The 16,657-nt window shown below is 42.7% G+C and overlaps 1 protein-coding gene across 7 annotated transcripts; it reads right to left on the bottom strand.

Moving 5' to 3' along the window:
* Positions 1 to 49: 49 nt before the first annotated feature.
* zmynd8 (zinc finger, MYND-type containing 8) lies at positions 50 to 13,621 on the bottom strand. Of its 7 annotated transcripts, none has more exons than XM_047025526.1 (21): positions 13,486 to 13,619; positions 9,192 to 9,262; positions 8,679 to 8,833; positions 7,909 to 8,130; positions 7,617 to 7,730; positions 7,114 to 7,179; positions 6,777 to 6,869; positions 6,599 to 6,686; positions 6,453 to 6,508; positions 6,294 to 6,371; positions 6,075 to 6,190; positions 5,461 to 5,957; positions 4,305 to 4,448; positions 3,935 to 4,096; positions 3,257 to 3,787; positions 2,463 to 2,993; positions 2,147 to 2,349; positions 1,973 to 2,053; positions 1,804 to 1,882; positions 1,482 to 1,721; positions 50 to 1,348 (listed from the first exon to the last, which is right to left on the bottom strand). In XM_047025526.1, the coding sequence occupies exons 1-21, from the start codon at positions 13,497 to 13,499 to the stop codon at positions 1,176 to 1,178; spliced, it is 3,714 nt and encodes a 1,237-aa protein (XP_046881482.1). In that variant the 5' UTR covers positions 13,500 to 13,619; the 3' UTR covers positions 50 to 1,175. The 7 variants fall into 7 exon arrangements, with proteins under 7 accessions (XP_046881482.1, XP_046881484.1, XP_046881486.1 ...); XM_047025528.1 differs by having other exon boundaries at positions 7,909 to 8,052; XM_047025530.1 differs by having other exon boundaries at positions 7,914 to 8,130; positions 13,486 to 13,607.
* Between the last annotated feature and the right edge of the window lie 3,036 nt (positions 13,622 to 16,657).

Here is a 16,657-nt window from a genome sequence, read left to right as displayed (position 1 = left end):
AAAGCAATGCGTTTTCGACAATTCGGCAGGGTAACGAAGAAACGGTTTGTTGGTTACAAGACCAAAACGTTTTATTTTTGTTCAGAATATAGGCTAAACAGACTTAAATGCTGGTCAACAAGAAATATATGGGTTCAACTTTCTATACAGAACAGGGAAAAGCAATCATTCCAGTTTACAATAGTATGTTTTTTGTATGTATATTATTTATTAGCTTGGATAGTTTTGTAGTCTTTTAACTGGTTCTGTCCGGGCTAATAATTATATATGGCAGGAACATAATAAGGAAGCCTACAAAGACCACTTTGATTTTTTTTTAGCACCATTGTTCTATTTTTGTGCTTTGTATTCCTTATTTACTGCCCATACAAAAAAATATACAGAACACACAAATATAGGCTATATATATATTATATATATATAATCTTTTTTGTTGCTGTTGCTAAATTATGAATTCATTTTACAATGCCACTAATGTAAAATGAAATGGTAAAGACATCAAGGGTTGATACCCAGTCATACAGGCACTGGAAACCTAATTGAATTGTGATTCGGGAGAGATTGAGGACAACATTCTAAATAGAATTGAACACATCAGTAGAATCATAAATAAATTAACTTACAAAATGATCAAGGCAATTCACAGACATTTGAGGCAACATTCATCTGAAGCCATCTTCTCTGGTCCATCACAATTAGATTTCTTATTCATCAGTCTTTATATCAAACTGTAACTATGTTACATAGTACCAAAAACAGTTGTGTTCATCATAAAAGGACAAACAGCACAAGATAAACTTTTATATACAGATCAGCTATTGATGCCTGTTTTTTTGCCATGTAAGGCCATCTCTATATACTTTGCCACACTTAAATTATTTCTAAGTGTTACCAGACGAGACAGATACATGTGTTGTTTTTTTATCTGTAGTTTGCAGAGAGTCAGATCATACAGGTAATGGGGGAAACAATGACAGTAATTAAAGGAGAAGAGGTTCAGGTTATCTGTGAGAAACTTAAAGAAAAACAAAGAATAAAAAAACATTTTGAATTCCTTCAGAGCAGCAGTTTAGTAGTAATGCTACAGGAACTGATCCATGTAGTGAAGAAGGTGTCTATAGTTCTATATTACAATTCAAGTGCAGCTTCTCAGTGTTGGGGTAGAGAATTGGGGGTTAGGAAAGACTAACAGTGACATTGTCTTTGCTCTTTTCCATGTCAGAGTCTCTATCTGTAGGTGCACTTGCCTGCTTTTCTTTGGGAGAGGTCTGCCCACTGCTTGACTGTCCTCCTTTGTTTGAAGTGTTGGCTGTGGACTCAGACTCAGGGTCCTGTTGCGGGGCTGTTGCTGAGAAATTGGAAGAGGACAAAGAAATTCATAGAAATGCTGACACTAGGCCAGGTTGAATTCCTAGTCAATATATTTCAAGGTTGACATGAGGTGACTCAGGTCATTGTGCCGAGCAGTGGTGTAATGTTACCTGACTGAGTGCATGACTTCATGTGTTCAGGCCAATGGGCTTGCTGACAGGGATAGTCACAGTAGCTGGTGTTCCAGCAGCAGTAGAAGATGGCCTCTTTCCTGCAGTTGGCACACCACTGCTTCTTCTTGGTCTCATCCACAGCCTGCTGTTTTTCTACCTCCATCTGCTTCTTCACCTCTGCCACCAAACGCTCCCCCTCCTGCTCAAGACTCTGCCTCATTTCTGCCATTGTCAACTCTGCACATAAATACAGTAACAACCCATTGTCAACTACATGAATAGATTTGAGCAGGAAATGTGTACATAAACATATTGTTACCTAAATTGTGCTTCATTTCAGACAACTCCTGCTGATGTAACCACTGTAGTTTTTCAATTTCAATTCTCAGCCGTCTAATCTGTGACAAAGAGAAAGGAACACCCATTCAATGGCAGAAGTCACTATGAGGTTGATAATATTTACAGTTGGTTATCAGTCAGATACATACCTCTGCTATTGTGTTCCCTGAAGTGCTTTTGGACAGGTCATTGTAGATCTCAGTCACTGTCCCTTTAATTGCATCCATTATCTGGATAACATTATGCAATTAAGTGAAGGTTCCAAAGTCTGTATATCTAAACATTGACACGGTTAGCTTCCTGGCCCTAAAAACTATACTCACTTTGTTAGTATACTTGGCAATGTCTGATGCTACATCTGCAGAGGTAGTGGGGATCTGGAAGTCTCCAGTCACAGGGGAAGAGGAAGAGGAGGCAGGTGTACCTGACCCTGGGACTGCCATTATAGCCACAGAGGCTGGGCTACTGGTAACCAGGGTAACTGCCGAGGTGGATGTACTGAGTGGATTGTCCTTCTGCTGGACAGCTACACACATTTTGATTACATGGTTTTATGTATTCATTTGCAATGCTGATTTCATACTTGCCAACATGAAAATGCATGTTGAAAAATATAGTTTGAATCCAATTTTACCGTACCTTTCACAGCCTGTCGGGTCTGATAACGCATGCTTTGTGATGGCTGCTGGACTGAAACTGATAATGATGGTGTTGTTCCAGTGGCTTGGGTTGGGGGCAAGGTTTGTGCCTGCAGTTGGCTCGCCGGCACTTGCCCCAGCACTGGTGTCTGCACAGGTGTAGTAGCTGGCGTCTGGTTCTGCTGCTGCCGCTGCACTTTCTGCATATGCCATTTCTGTGAGGAAGTCTGGAACTTGGTGGTTGGGCTCCATACCACAGCCCTTTGGACCACAGGGACTGTCTCCCTAGGCAGCAGGGGGCGCTGTTTCTTCACTGCTGTGGTGGTGGAGTTGGAGGGGGCTGGAGTTGTAGTTAGGGTTGTGTTGAGAAGGGTGGCCGGGCTGATGGTAGTGGGAGCAGTAGTCGTGAAGGAGACCATGTTGAGGGGTATGGCCATAGAAGACTGAAAAGACTCTTTGACACTGGATGATGCAGAGGGGCTTGCATTGTTTTGGGACGAGGTAAGGGCACTTACAGGGGTGGCAATTTTACCTACAAAAAATAATAATAATACCAATTATTAACCTCTGGCAATACAATACATGTGTATTAATTACAATATGGCTACACAGTAATACTTACAGTATCAACATTGTAGTTACATAAAAACTGCTATGTAGTTATACCTTTTATACTTAAGCATTTCGGTTGGGTACAATACTAGTTTTGGTAAAGCACAACCTTTTACTGAGCCTTTGCAACATCCACTTAACCAAAATACTGTGTCCAGCAGAGAGTGTCCAGCAGAGACTTACCCTCAGTTTTAATGGCTGGAGGGTCTTTAGCAGCAGTAGTGTCTTTCCTGTTTCTCTTCCTCTCCTTGCCTCCCTGGTCCTCCCCCAGATCGATCACCAGCTCCCTCTCAGAGTCTGAGTCCTCCACAGGTGCGGGCTGCCTGACTTCTTCCTTCACTTGGAGCTTTTCTCTGGGGACAAGAATGGGTGGAGCAGCTTTGGATTTCTCTACTGGATCTTTATCTAAGTCTATGCTCTGTTTTTCTTTAGATGAGGGTTCTGTGACAATAGCTGGTGCTACTGTATCCCCCATGGTGGATGTTACTGCGGCTAAGCCTTCAGGCTTGCACTCCTTGTCTTGGCTGGGAGATTGTTGGTCCTTGACTGCTCGCTTCTTCTCACACTTCTCAGCAACCATGGTGTCCTGGCTCTCTTTAACCTTCTGCTCCTCATCACTAGCATACTCACTGTCGCTAAACTCTGATTTGTCAGAGTCCTCGGAATCACTGTGTTCAACTCCCTTGTACACATCCTCAGATATCTCATCTATGCCTGTAAACAGCAAGGGGTGATGCAGTAGGTCAGGAATGATGAGTCAAACAAAACCTAAAATGTACAATTAGGCAGTAAAATGAAGATAGATAAAATCTAAAGATTTAACGGTATCATAATGTATGATTTTATCTCATCATGACTCACCTAACTGGGCCTTGCAGCTTTCTATGGTTTTGTCCAAGTTGAGCTGAAACCGACTTCTGATTTGTCTCTTGGGTGAGGTTAGGATAGGCGACGCCCCCTGCTGCTGCTGCTGCTGCACAGTCTCACTAAGCTCCTTCAAGTCCATCTCTGCTTTACTACGATCTGACACATACGAAGAGACAGCAATCCCACAACTAACTGCCACGTCATCCTTGATGAATATATATATACCCCCTATATGTAGTCCTTATACTGTCTACTCTGTATACATTAATTAACATATATAAATGTATTTTCAAGATGAGCTTTGTGCATGATCGTTGTTGAGGACTGTGCTTTGGTGGCATGTGTAGAAACTTGAGACACTCACCCAGGTTGAGGTTGAGTATACTTCCTGTGGTAACAGTCTTTTCCTGTTTAGGGGTGATTGGCAGGGAAGGGCCCTGAGAATGTAAGGGTTTAGGGCTGTCCATAGCACTGCCTGTGGCAGCATGCCGAGTTGAAGCAGGGGATGCTGAAGGAAGAATTGCATTCTTTAAGCCAGGCTCTTGTTTAATAATTCAATCTATGAATGTGTAGTCGAAGGTCCAACTGCAATTGACACTACTGTAAGCTCTGGTGCATGTCCACTGGAAGCGAATCAGTAGTAGTACAGCAGAGCCATCATCGGTTGGCGTGTCTTAAGGTTCAAATGCAGTTGGTTGTCCATCACTGACAAGTGTCGTGAATTGTTATAGTTATCGCAGATGTTACAGTTGTAATTCATATCGTTGGCGTGGCCAGATGTGCAGACTTCTGTCAGACAAGGTTTAGGTTTATGTATTTAGTCATGTATTGTAATAATAGTAGAGCTAGTGCCAGACGTCCCAACCTGCAAAATCTTATTTCAGGGAGGTTACTGTATGCAGCTCCCCACCCACCGACCCAATACAGTTTGTTATTTCTCTACATGGCTCTGGTTATTATTATTTCACCAACCGTCTCTGGAGGAGGGGATCCCTCATTGAATTGCTCCTCCCAAGGTTTCTTCAATTTTTTCTCCTCTAGTGAGTTTTTCTGGGAGTTTTTCCTTGTCTTCCTTGAGGGTTTAGGCTGGTTGAGGGGCAGTTCTATGGGCGTATGTGAAGCCCTCTGTGACGTGCTTGCGTGTAAAAAGGGCTATACAAATAAATTTGGATTTGATTTGGTTATTATGACCACTACAGAGCTTGTTTTCTCTCTACATGACTGGTTATTATGACTGTGTGCTGAAGATAGACAGTTTAAGAGGACGAAAGGTTGCTACTGTACTTTATGAAAAACATTCAGATTGGCTGCCGTCCCACAAATTCGATCCTCATTTGAATAAAGCCCCCTCCCCCCAAAAATTTTTTTGCCCGTCAATCCCACAATGCACCACGCAAGCCGTTCGCTTCAATGAAAATGAATGGGAAAGCGTCACTTAATTAACTTTGCGCCAGTGGACATGCACCATAGGTTTACTAGGAGGGTTGTTGATGAGTCTGTTAAGTTGCTGTTTGGTTTACCTGTACAGTCCATGGACTCCTCCCCCGCGCTGAAGTGGCTGCTGGCTGCTTTAGCCTGACCTTTCTCTGGTGTGTCCTGCTCCCCATCAGAGCCTGTGTGAGCAGAGGAGTTGGTGCTCATAGGGGAACGGGGCATGTCCGTCAGAGATATCCTCCGCCCAGAACTTCCTCCCATCCCTGCCACTGACATCATACTCCTGGCCAAGGGCATCTTGGGGGATGCAGTCATGTCAAAGCTGAACTTAATCTTCTCCTGCTTCTCTGGTCGGATGGAGCCAGATGAGGGGTTGCCCGTGTCTAGGAGCATCTGGTACTGGTTGTCGGGGGTATAAGGTGTCCTGAAGAGGGCATAGTTGAAGACTCCAAACTTCCTCCTCATGTTCTCCACGTAGACTTCCATCTCTTGCATCGCACTGTTGAAAATACTCTTGGTCTTCTTGACAGAGAAGGGGATTTCTTTGGACATGAGATAGCAGTTGTTTAACGGGACCCACGCCCTGCAGGGTTATGATAAAGACCATCATATTAACAAACAAAACAGAGACAATGCTGCAAAGTAATTAAAGCATAAAATACAGTCTTTTACAGATGACTTAAGTACAAAAATGTCTTGCCTGTCATGTTGCCCAAAGAAGCGAGCATCCACTTGGCCATCTTTGTCACGCAGAGCTTTGGCTGGCCAGAAAGGAAATCCCTTCAGCTTGGCCCATACCAGTGGATGTGGATTACTCTATAAAAAGACAACATAAAGACTGATTTGTGACAATATATGTATAGGAATAGAAGTGACCATAACATTTGATTGTATTATAGATGTAAGTAACTGAGCTTACACATGGCTCACAGAACCAGTTTTCTCTCTTCTGACAAGCTGAGAGATAGCACTCAGGACACACCTCGATTTCATTCATCTGGAGGAAAAGTTGAAAAAGACATGACTGTCAATTCTTATACAGTCTTAGGAACCTTCGTTTAAAGACAAAATCACTTACCTCATGTTCGCAGATTTTCACTATGACTTTAGCCGTGGCTGTAAGCTTGTGATTGCCTAAAACAAGGTCATGAAAATGTGTGACTTGGACACATCTTCAATCAACATTTGCAACAACAAAAAAACCTTTAAAACAAGGACACTAACCTCCATTATATATTATACAGTTATGTAAAATCCATTTTACATCTGCCAAAAAGGCCTCTGTGCAACCGTACATTTTCTTCTTTATGTTCTGGAGCAAGCAAGAGAGGAAGTTAGAGAATAACAATTTGTGTTTTGTAACAATAGCTTAAACCTTTACTGTCACAAGAGACCATTTTACCCTCTCTAATGTGCACAGGTCCATTGGGTGGAATATGTACTCAGCATAGTCTGGATGTTGTTCAAGAGACACAGGTTTCTGAAAGGGCTCCGTCTGGATAAAAGAGTACACAGAAGAGATACACACCCAAAACATCAACCTTCATATTCTCAACACTGTTGTAACTCATTGCACAACCACCACAACACACAACACATATTAGCAACCCAGGACAGACAACACCAACTAAAATCTCTAACAGTCAAGCAGGACCCCAATCCATACAAGAGGAGGGGGAAAAAAGACAAAGGGGGTAAAAAATGGTGGGTTCTTTCTGTTAGTGTGTTGGATTGATTACCCAATTAAAAGCCTTTCTCTGCGTGGCGGCTGCATGGGGGGAGTGAGATGACGAACGGGGTTGGTCCTGAAAAAGAGTATAAGATGGGGAACTGCATCCTCACCACAGTCTGCACCCTCAGAATGGTTTCTGTCCTCATTTTCTGTGCTGGAAGACTGCTTTAAAAACATACCTGTGGCGGTTTAGAATTCCCAGTTCCCAAGTTTAGCTAGCATCATAAACCAAAATATACTTCACAGTCTGAATGATGTGAAGCTGTTATTTTGGTAGGGTGCAGCTATGAACTTGAGTAGTATAGTGGCAAAAGCATGAGAACATAATGTCTATGAAGGCCATTCATTTGCGCTTGTGTATTTCTAAACCAATCAATGAAATAATTTGAGAAGATAAAAGGGTGGGACACAGTTTGGATGGGAAAATGACCAATCAAGGCCTGCAGAAGATTGAAGTCAAAAGGGCAGAACTGATCAGTCAAAAAATAGGGGAAGGGTCAGTGCACTTACACCTGGCTGTTTCATCTTCTGGAGGGCAAACTTCAGCAGGTAAGACAGTTGTTCTATAGTGAGCATCATCATGGCTTTACTCTGAGTCTCTATGCACTCTGCAACTGTTATTTTCTGAAAGAGGAGAATAACAGGCTGTCAACTTTAACCGTCCAGACCATTTCGTACAATGCTCCTCATAACCTCTTGAATTTCTTTTCTTCAGGACATTTACACCACAGTCCCAACTCTTTGAGAAAACAGGCTAGCTCTTTTGGTTTCCGGCTCACTGCACATACATACAAACGAGTACCTCACACTCTGGGCAGAACCAGTCGCCTTCTGGCTCAGCTGGCAATTTGAGGCACTTGGCGTGGTACACCCTGGGGCAGAGCTCACAGCAGAGCACCTGGCCCTCGCGGTGGCACAGCCAGCAGTAGAAATCATTCCTGCCGTCCTGCGGTACAACATCAACAGGGTCTGTGGTGAGTGCTGGCTGCTTCACATAGTAAAAGGGACCATGTCTTAGCTCTGACTGAAATGCAGGCAAAAGAAACACAAGATTAGGGGAGTCAAAATCAGCCATGAAATTACATGAGCAACACAGCATGTATACAAATCAACATTAGGCAATAAAGATACTGTGCTAAATGTTGGCAAGTGAAGAGGACCATTAGTTGGTATTGTCCTGCATACAGTATGCAGTGAAAGGAAATCATAACTCCAGATATCACCAGGTCAAAATAATCTTTTGAATTGCCTTCAAGATCACTTGGTGATTATATCAGCAGTCTGACATTTTGTGTACACACACTATCATTTTGTGTGGTCAGTGGGTTGAGTCTGGACTTAAGCTTTCACTGCTAGGTGCAAACATTCAGTTCACACTGGAACTCAAATAGACTAACAATACACTTATAAGGAATCACTTCACTCGTATCATCATTCATGTTATCACTTGACAGCCACAAGGTAAAATTAGGCTGTCATTTTACACCATACAAAAGTCCATGATAACAGAGCCTCTAGCTGTCCAGCAGCCTAGGTATGGGGGGGAGCTGGGGGAGAAGGTGGGAGCTGCACCTGGTCTTTGCTGCTGCTGACTGCTCCAGGTTTTCTTTTCTTTTTCATGGGGCTGGGAGAGGTCTCAGCTGGGGAGTGGCCGTTGGATGAGTGAGGGGGGCTGTTGGAGACTTTACGTTTCTGGGCTGGCCGCTCTGCTGACCCAGGGTCTGAAACTGCAGCCAGGGCAAAGGTCACATACTGCACAAGGGTATGCTCAGGGTGGTAGATGTATTATTAAATACATCATATGTACATTCTGATGAACAGAACAGCAGATTTTCGAAAAACATTTTCAAACATCTTTTCAGATGTTTGAAAAGGGTTAGAAGAGAGTGGAACCATAGTGGGAAAGCCGTTGGAAACAGACAAAGCACATTAGCCTCCATTGTGGGTCCTGGTGCTCAACTCTCTCAGTTCTCTACACCCACACTCAACAGGAAACACATCTGAACCCCTTTCACCGTCATCATATAGGGTTTATTACATACATCATATACTGTTGTACAAAACAAGAACATAGCAGTGTCTCACCTTTGGATCTTGTTGAAATCTCCATCCCCTCCACAGCATCCGACTCAGTCTTCACCTCCTCCTCAGCCACACTGACGCAGAGAAAAATAGGCACTGTCAATGCGCTGCTAACAACCATGACAGCACCTCCGCTATGGATGCCTTATGTAACATTCTTTGATCAGCTACAAGGCTACTGTGGCTTTCCAGGGTTCAGTCAGCCTGACTTTGTCTTTAGAAACAGCTGACACCAGCTCCACTATTGATATAAGACATATGAAATGAAACGCCGACTGAAAGATCGAATGTAGGTCAGACGTGTTGGACAAATGAACGGCACCTTCTTTGGTTTGATTTTCATATGAGAGACATTGCTGTCTCTCTGTAAATGTATATAACTGACAAATGTCAGATAGACTTTCAGCCTTCCAACAATAGGATTCTTCTCTAGTGACGGTGCATTCTGCCTGCAGGCAAACTGTCTAAACCAATACTGACAGGACACAGACCCTCGCTGTTGACTTGTGGACAGATTTATCATAAATCAACAGGATACAGGACGTGAGAGCAGCTCTCTTACTGTAGCAAGAGTGTGGATTGTTCCTCTTTAGCAATGTCTGGTAAAGCTTTGTGCTAATGTTAAGGGTTCCAAAGTGTCTGAGCATTAAGAATTATGGGGGCAAAGGTCACTAAACTCTTGCAATTGTGTCTCCAAAACACCATCCTGTAAATCCCTTAGATCATGTGGTAAGCAGTTATACTTGGGATAAATGATCCAATCTACAGCATGACACCGCATGACAGTTAAATTAGGTAACATTACCTAACATGTCAGCCCAGCAAAAATTATACCTATGGTAACAACATTGTAGTTACATAGACACCTTATTATGGTTTTGAGGAACAAGTTCTTACACAGTTCAAACTTGGTATGGATAAGGTTGGGCTTCCCAGGGTAATTGAATGTTAACATTGTAAACATTCACTTGTTTTGGTACCAAAACCTTCAACTGCCCCTTTACAACGTTCACTTACTGCTACACCTCCCCCATATTGTGCCCCCACTTTTTCACTTTTGTGATAACACTTAGTAACTTTTAAATACATAGGGGTTGCTGTACCTGCAATGTTTTACTATAGGTATTGCTATGTAGTTACATAATGTAGGCCTAACCTTAATATATAGTGTTGTCAAAGTTCTGTATGTACTGTAGGCCTAACCACACCCACAACATAGACTTTGTAAGGACCATAATCCTGCAATAATATAATCGACAAGTTAAGTTAAGGTTGAACCCAGGGGGCAACAGAGAACCATTGGCTGTAACATAATGTTTTGTCATAATTTTCTACATATGTAACTTCCTCCATTCACTTAGCCTTATAAAGAAAAACAGCCACATAGATAGGCAGTGTCTATCTTGTGGACAACCAAAAGGCTCTTTTTATGTTGACATCCAAGCCTAGGTTTACCCCATATCAGCCCTAGATGGACCAAGAAGGTTTGATTTTCAGCCAGTCTTATGTCAATACTGAAAGCCATTTTCTCTGACGCCACAGCAGATGCAACAGTCTCACACAGAAGACGGTTTCTTTTCCAGCAGCATTTTATTTTAGCTGAAAATTAGAATGAAAGACCACTATACAAAGACAGCAGCTCACTTTACAAACGTAATATTCAGCCTTTTGCTGCTAGTGTCTGTCCCCCCCCCCGTACACCCCCCCATCTATCCCTCTATCACAAAGGTAGAAAATGACAGCTTTACGAAGAGAACATTTGGAGGGTTGGAGAACAGGGTAATGGCTTTACTGGCCTCCACCTCACATCAAGCCAGTACAGATTTTGTTCCTCACCAAGATCGTTCCCTCCCCAGGCCAGGAGAACAGAGGGAGAGACAGAGAGGACCAGAGAATCACACAAAAACCAATGCCTTCAAGACCTTCAAGATCAAGACCTTTTCAGACTGAAAACATACATTCACTTCATGCACACATTGATATAGTCCTAGTCCACACCTCTTTGACATAACAACCATGCCTTTACGTAGGAAATTGACAGCATACCTTTTCTTTATGCACAGACAGTAAGATTCTTCAGTCTTTTTTAATTTCTCTCTCTTTTTTTTAAATTAGGCCGGTGGGGGATGAGGACAAAGATGGGTGCAGAATTTTCCAGAAGGGCCTGCTCTCCCTGCTGCTCGCTCTGCGATTGTCAATCTTTAACCTCAGCTGTGTGCTGCCGATTGGTTTGAGCACCAAACGGAGGTGCCTGATTGGGTGCTGGGCTCTGTGTGCCACACAGGCTCTCTTCTCCCCTCTCTCCTCAGACACAGTGCTGCAATGCAGAGAGGATTTAACCTCACTATCACTAAAACCCCTGGAAAGAGTCCCCGACTCCCTCAGTGCCCATACAGACCACACTAACTGTGTGCCTTTTCTCAAACATGGAGGATGCATTTACACAGGCTGAGAGGGAGCAGATTAGATTCCCTCCCCTTCTCTCCATGGCTCTCAGGCAGTGTGTAGCATCCATTTTGAAGACGTTCTCTCCCTGCCTGCTGCTCACACAAAACACAGAGCACACGGCTCCAGTCGCACTGCTCTGGAGAGCACACAGCTTACCAGTAGAACCGCTCACAGGAATGCAGGAAGTCGAGGCCTTAACACAGAGCACAAAGGCAGGGCTGAAAATGTCACAGGCCTCCCAATCAAAATGGACGTGGTTTCCAGACCACGCAGCAGATAGGTTTCCCTCACTAAAGCTGTTTCTGCTGGTGTTATTACATATTATCACGTAAATCTATCTTCGGCTACTTAGAATATTATCATTTCAGTGAGATACTATGATTAATCCTACAACTATTATTGCCATGAAAAAAATATTTTGTAACCAACAGGAGAACAAATGTGATTGTCTAAAAGGTAATTTTTTGTTTTTTGTTTAAGCCAAACAGTACAGTATGGTGAATTATTTCAATCCACAGCCCAGCTAAAATGGATTGGATACAGTGTTACTTCTCTGTGTACATCATGCCTGGATGTCTTAAAGCATAGCCGAGCAGATTGAGCTGCACCATCAACAGTCCTAACACCAGAGTGGAATGAAAGGATTATGGGCATTACTAAACGTCATTCACTAAAACAGCAGTGGATACAAAGCTCTGGGCCAGAATCAATGTTAAAACTTGTGTCTACTCGAAACAATATAAATATGATAATGTAACTAATTCTAAACTAACATTAGGCATACAAATGAAGCCATGCACTGATTATTGCTACAATTACAAATCTGCATTGGGTGCATTAGGTGATTTCTCACAGACAGACGTCATAAAGGCCAGTAGGGAAATAGCCTTGTTGTAGTCTACTAGGCCTACATGAATATTACAAGTAGCATGTTCTGCTCTAACTTGACCGAGTGTTAAGATAGAAAACCTGGATATTTCTGTGCAGATGATTTTGGTCTGTCTAGTGGTCTCTGAGCAGTAGTCCTTGCTCTCCCTGTCAGGCCTCACAAACACCCAGTGTCTGGAGTTGATATGCAGAATGGGGAAGCTCCCTGAAATGGCTGCCATCCACAGCAGGGAACACCATAAGGCATGTTTTCCTACTAGGGGCTGGTCCCAAATCAAGAGCAGTTCAGAATGTTAATAAACATGGTTGTTTAAGCCCAGACAAAACCTGCTTAATAAACAGGCATGCAAACTCCAAAAACCTTCATGCTGAAGAACGAAGAACTATAGTATACATTTCATAGTCCAGTAAGCTATCAGCAGATTTTTATGTCAGGCATATGTCCTACTTTACAGCCCTGCCATGAGAGCCCTGCTGTAATGCAATTCTCAGGCCTAAATTTGATATTGCTGTCATTTTAACATCTGATCATTTGACTTGGAAATCCCCTTTCATATTTTCTGTCCACCAGTTTCAGGCTTCTCCCTTCCTTGCCAGCCATTTTCAAAACACAGGCCTGTGACAGTCACATACAACCTTCCCCACACTTCCAAATATAGCTGTGCAATACAAGTATAACCTATATATTAAGCTGCCATTTAGCAGTGATGTCATCTGGCAGTTACTGTAGCTTGTCTGAACCACCAATATGTGACCAGAGCCCTCAAGTCAGAGCAGAGACAGCAGCTGGACTGGGCTGTGCTGTATACTGCTTTCCTGCCAGGCTTCACTGTTGAGCTGAAGGGACAAGGAGGCTCTCTCTACCCCCTCTGTCTGCTAGACAAACCTGTATTATTGAGGCAAAGATCACACACAGTAGCCGGTATCAAAGAGGAAGTGAAATAATGAAAATCAGGCTTACCTCTGTGGATGCATGGCTAACAAACTCAGTGTGTTTGGTCAATGCTTGTTAAAACATGGAGGACAGTCAGCCCTCACCCTGCTCAGAGCAAAGCCACGGCTCTCCAGGCTGGAAGATCGGCTGCCCTGATAGAAGCCACGCAGTGAGTGGCCTGCTCTCGGTGGAGGGATGTAAGGCTGCATTTGATTGGCTGGGACATTTCCTGGCTACTAATCTTTTGTTCCGCACAAGCAGGCAGAAGTGCTGTGGACATAGAGGGAGAGAAGCTAGGCCCAAACTATTCCTCAAACTGATCTGCAAAGGCAAAAACACATTGCTCTACGGGTATATGTGATTCAGTTTTATCTGACACAAATCTGTTCATAACGGAATGTCTTTGGACCGGTCTATTATATGAGAGAAGGCCTTTCTTTTACAAATCCCAGTCTGAGGTCTCAGCTTCAGGCTGGGAAAGTGTTTTCTTTTAAAACGGGGACACAAAATACAAGTAGAAAGACTTTGCAGAAGACTTTGAGGTTTCTTGGAAACGAGACTTGGAACATATATCGGCAAATATTCTACGATCCCACAAACATTGAGCTGACTGCTTGATGTTTGTCTAGACAGCAATTGTCTTTTTTTGTTAACAAAGATCAACTCACCTGAGACTAGCCTATGAAATAAACTCACTCTGGAAAACATATACTTGACACAGCCTACGAGGCTAAACAGGCCACATAATTTGAAATGTTTTCATGTGAGATGAAAATAAGTTTAATGGGTAGTAAAACCATATGATTCAACAGAGGCCAGGAACCCCCCTACCCCGAGATATGGAATGCTTTTTCTGTTTAGGCTACTTCACTCACAGTTATTCTGGCAGGCCCGATGTCATGAACGCGTTGCTGCCTCCCACTGGTAAATGTAAAACAAGCTATAGTCTCAATGGAAAATGGAAGCTTTGTTGACATACGGGTTTTATAGTACAATACAACAGCGACCTCGTGTGATAATGAGGCACGTTATCAAATATATAATATTTAACCTGTGCAGCGCAAATAATAAATGAACGATGCAATGCCAGCGTACTGCGTAGGCTATTCTGATTTTTGAAACCAATAAACTAGCCTACTGAAAGTTGGCTAGCAGGGGTAGGGATAAGCTTCGTTTTTGGACCAAAACATTTATCCAAGTGATAACAAAAACGAAATGAACTTTGAGGCCACCGGGTTATCGTAAAAACAAGCGCAATTTTGCAATTTGCGACCATTGACCATGTAGGCCTACAATTTGATGTATTAACTGGCCATCCGACAGAGCTAAAAACAAAACAAACGTAGATGCCTTGTGTGTGTGGCCACCGTCATTATTCCACTAGATGGCATCTAGAGATTCTGCGTATTTGCCAAATCCTGCTGCCAGAGGCTACTACTGGGATACATGGTATTCAAATGAAAGGATGAGCAGGGAAATGTATTGAAACCTAAATGTGGTTGCTATTGAAAGATAAAATATCATTGTGTAAACCTGCTCAGACATAACGCACCACCTTGTGAATACAAGTTAGGCTACAACATGTAGAACCACAATTTCTAATTTAGTTTAAAAATTCAAGAAAATATCAGTGCCTAATTAAAAAGCACATTAATATGGCAAACAAAATAAGCTTTTGACTTGCCACCATAAAGCCTCATCCAAGCCACGTCAGGATATTGCTTGTATGTGTAGCCTATGTAGGCTATGTGTGCTGTCCCTTGTATCTTTACCATATAAGAACTAGAATTGTATTAGTGAACTGACTGGACTGGACTGCATTTGTATTAGTATTAGATTAGGTCTGTGGTTTTGCACCAACTGTTGAGGGTTATTGGCAATACCTTAACTCCATATAAAAGATTAAACAATGCATTATCCTAGTCGTTGTCTAAGCACCATTCTCAATCAGTGTTGGCAAGACTGGGTGGAACTGAATGAAAACTTAAGGGTGTCACCCTGTCTCTTTAGACCTGAAATTGTAACTATGTCGTGTTTCTCTCCTTGTCAGTATTTATTGAAAATTGAATCTAAAAGCAATTAAGTGGGGGATGGGTCACAAGTAAATGAGTAAAGAGGCCGGGGAATGGTTGATTTCAGGTAAATCAATCTGAATACTTTAATGATTATGGGGCTATCTCCTGTCCTTTCAAACTGTTATCTCCTGTTCTTTCAAACTGAAGAGGCAAAGTGGGAAGGGGGTTGGGATAGTGGGAAGCATCTCACACTCACACTGACATAGGGGGAGGTCAGTTTGCGGTCTGTGGTGGGGGATGGAGAGCAAACAGAGGGCCATGGGCCCCCTTAGGTCTCTATGGAATGTAACTGAGGCTCGTCCTCACACACTCAAGAACACAACATAGCAAAGCATGTGAATGCATAAGAACACTCTGGTGTTGGCTGTTATGACCTCTGCTGAACACAGCCATATTTGCTTGATATGGCCTCCTGCTTCGAAGTAGTTTGTGCAAGCTACAGAACGAAGTAAAATTCTTATGATCTAAATTTAATTGTTAAAACATGTTGTGTCTTCAGTCACTTACTTTTAATTGTAAGTAATATAGTTGTATATCATTGCTAAATAACACACATTTACAGATAATGTGCTAATAAGTAGGCTGTACATTTTCAGCTGATGTATCCAAAGAGGCAGAGGCAATGAACTTCAGGACTTACTCAACAACAACTCTCTATTCTTCAAATAAGCTGTCCTTTTAAACTTTTTGAGGGCCCATTACACCCCATTTGTCTGATGTTAGGGTTTTACCTAAATATTTTTTGTTTTGGAGGGGAAAGGCAAGCAGCTATTGACCAAGTACACAGCCACTTGTATTCTAATCTATTCTCTCCTCTCTCCCCCTCCCCCTCTTCCCTTCTCTGCCTTTCCTCCATTTAAGCCCTGACTCCCTCCCCAACAGTTTAAATTCTACACTGGTGTGCCTGAGAGATCACCATGGAGACAGGTTCTACACCATCTTCAGTGGCTCTTCTACTGAGAGCAGTTGTGGTCTACTGGCTATCAACTAAATACTGTTAGACACCATTTTACACTGTGCCCCTGCTATATCTGGCTGGTGTGTAAAGCTTTACCTACATGTTTAGTATCCCCCACATGACAGACGACTCCCCTTGGTGTTGTCTGGTTGTAATGGTGAGGTTT

The sequence above is a fragment of the Hypomesus transpacificus genome, chromosome 9 (genome assembly GCF_021917145.1).
Source record: "Hypomesus transpacificus isolate Combined female chromosome 9, fHypTra1, whole genome shotgun sequence".
Taxonomy (NCBI): Eukaryota; Metazoa; Chordata; class Actinopteri; order Osmeriformes; family Osmeridae; genus Hypomesus; species Hypomesus transpacificus.
The sequence above is the reverse complement of the archived record's forward strand: the minus strand, read 5'-3'. Positions and strand labels throughout refer to the sequence as shown.

Bases quoted from the DNA above. Each gene is read 5' to 3' on its own strand.
- zmynd8 (XM_047025526.1), bottom strand. The intron at 6,509-6,598 runs GTTAGTGTCCTT...ACCTTGTTTTAG, and splicing joins CTGTATAATATATAATGGAG to GCAATCACAAGCTTACAGCC. The intron at 5,958-6,074 runs GCAAGACATTTT...ATAACCCTGCAG, and splicing joins TTCTTTGGGCAACATGACAG to GGCGTGGGTCCCGTTAAACA.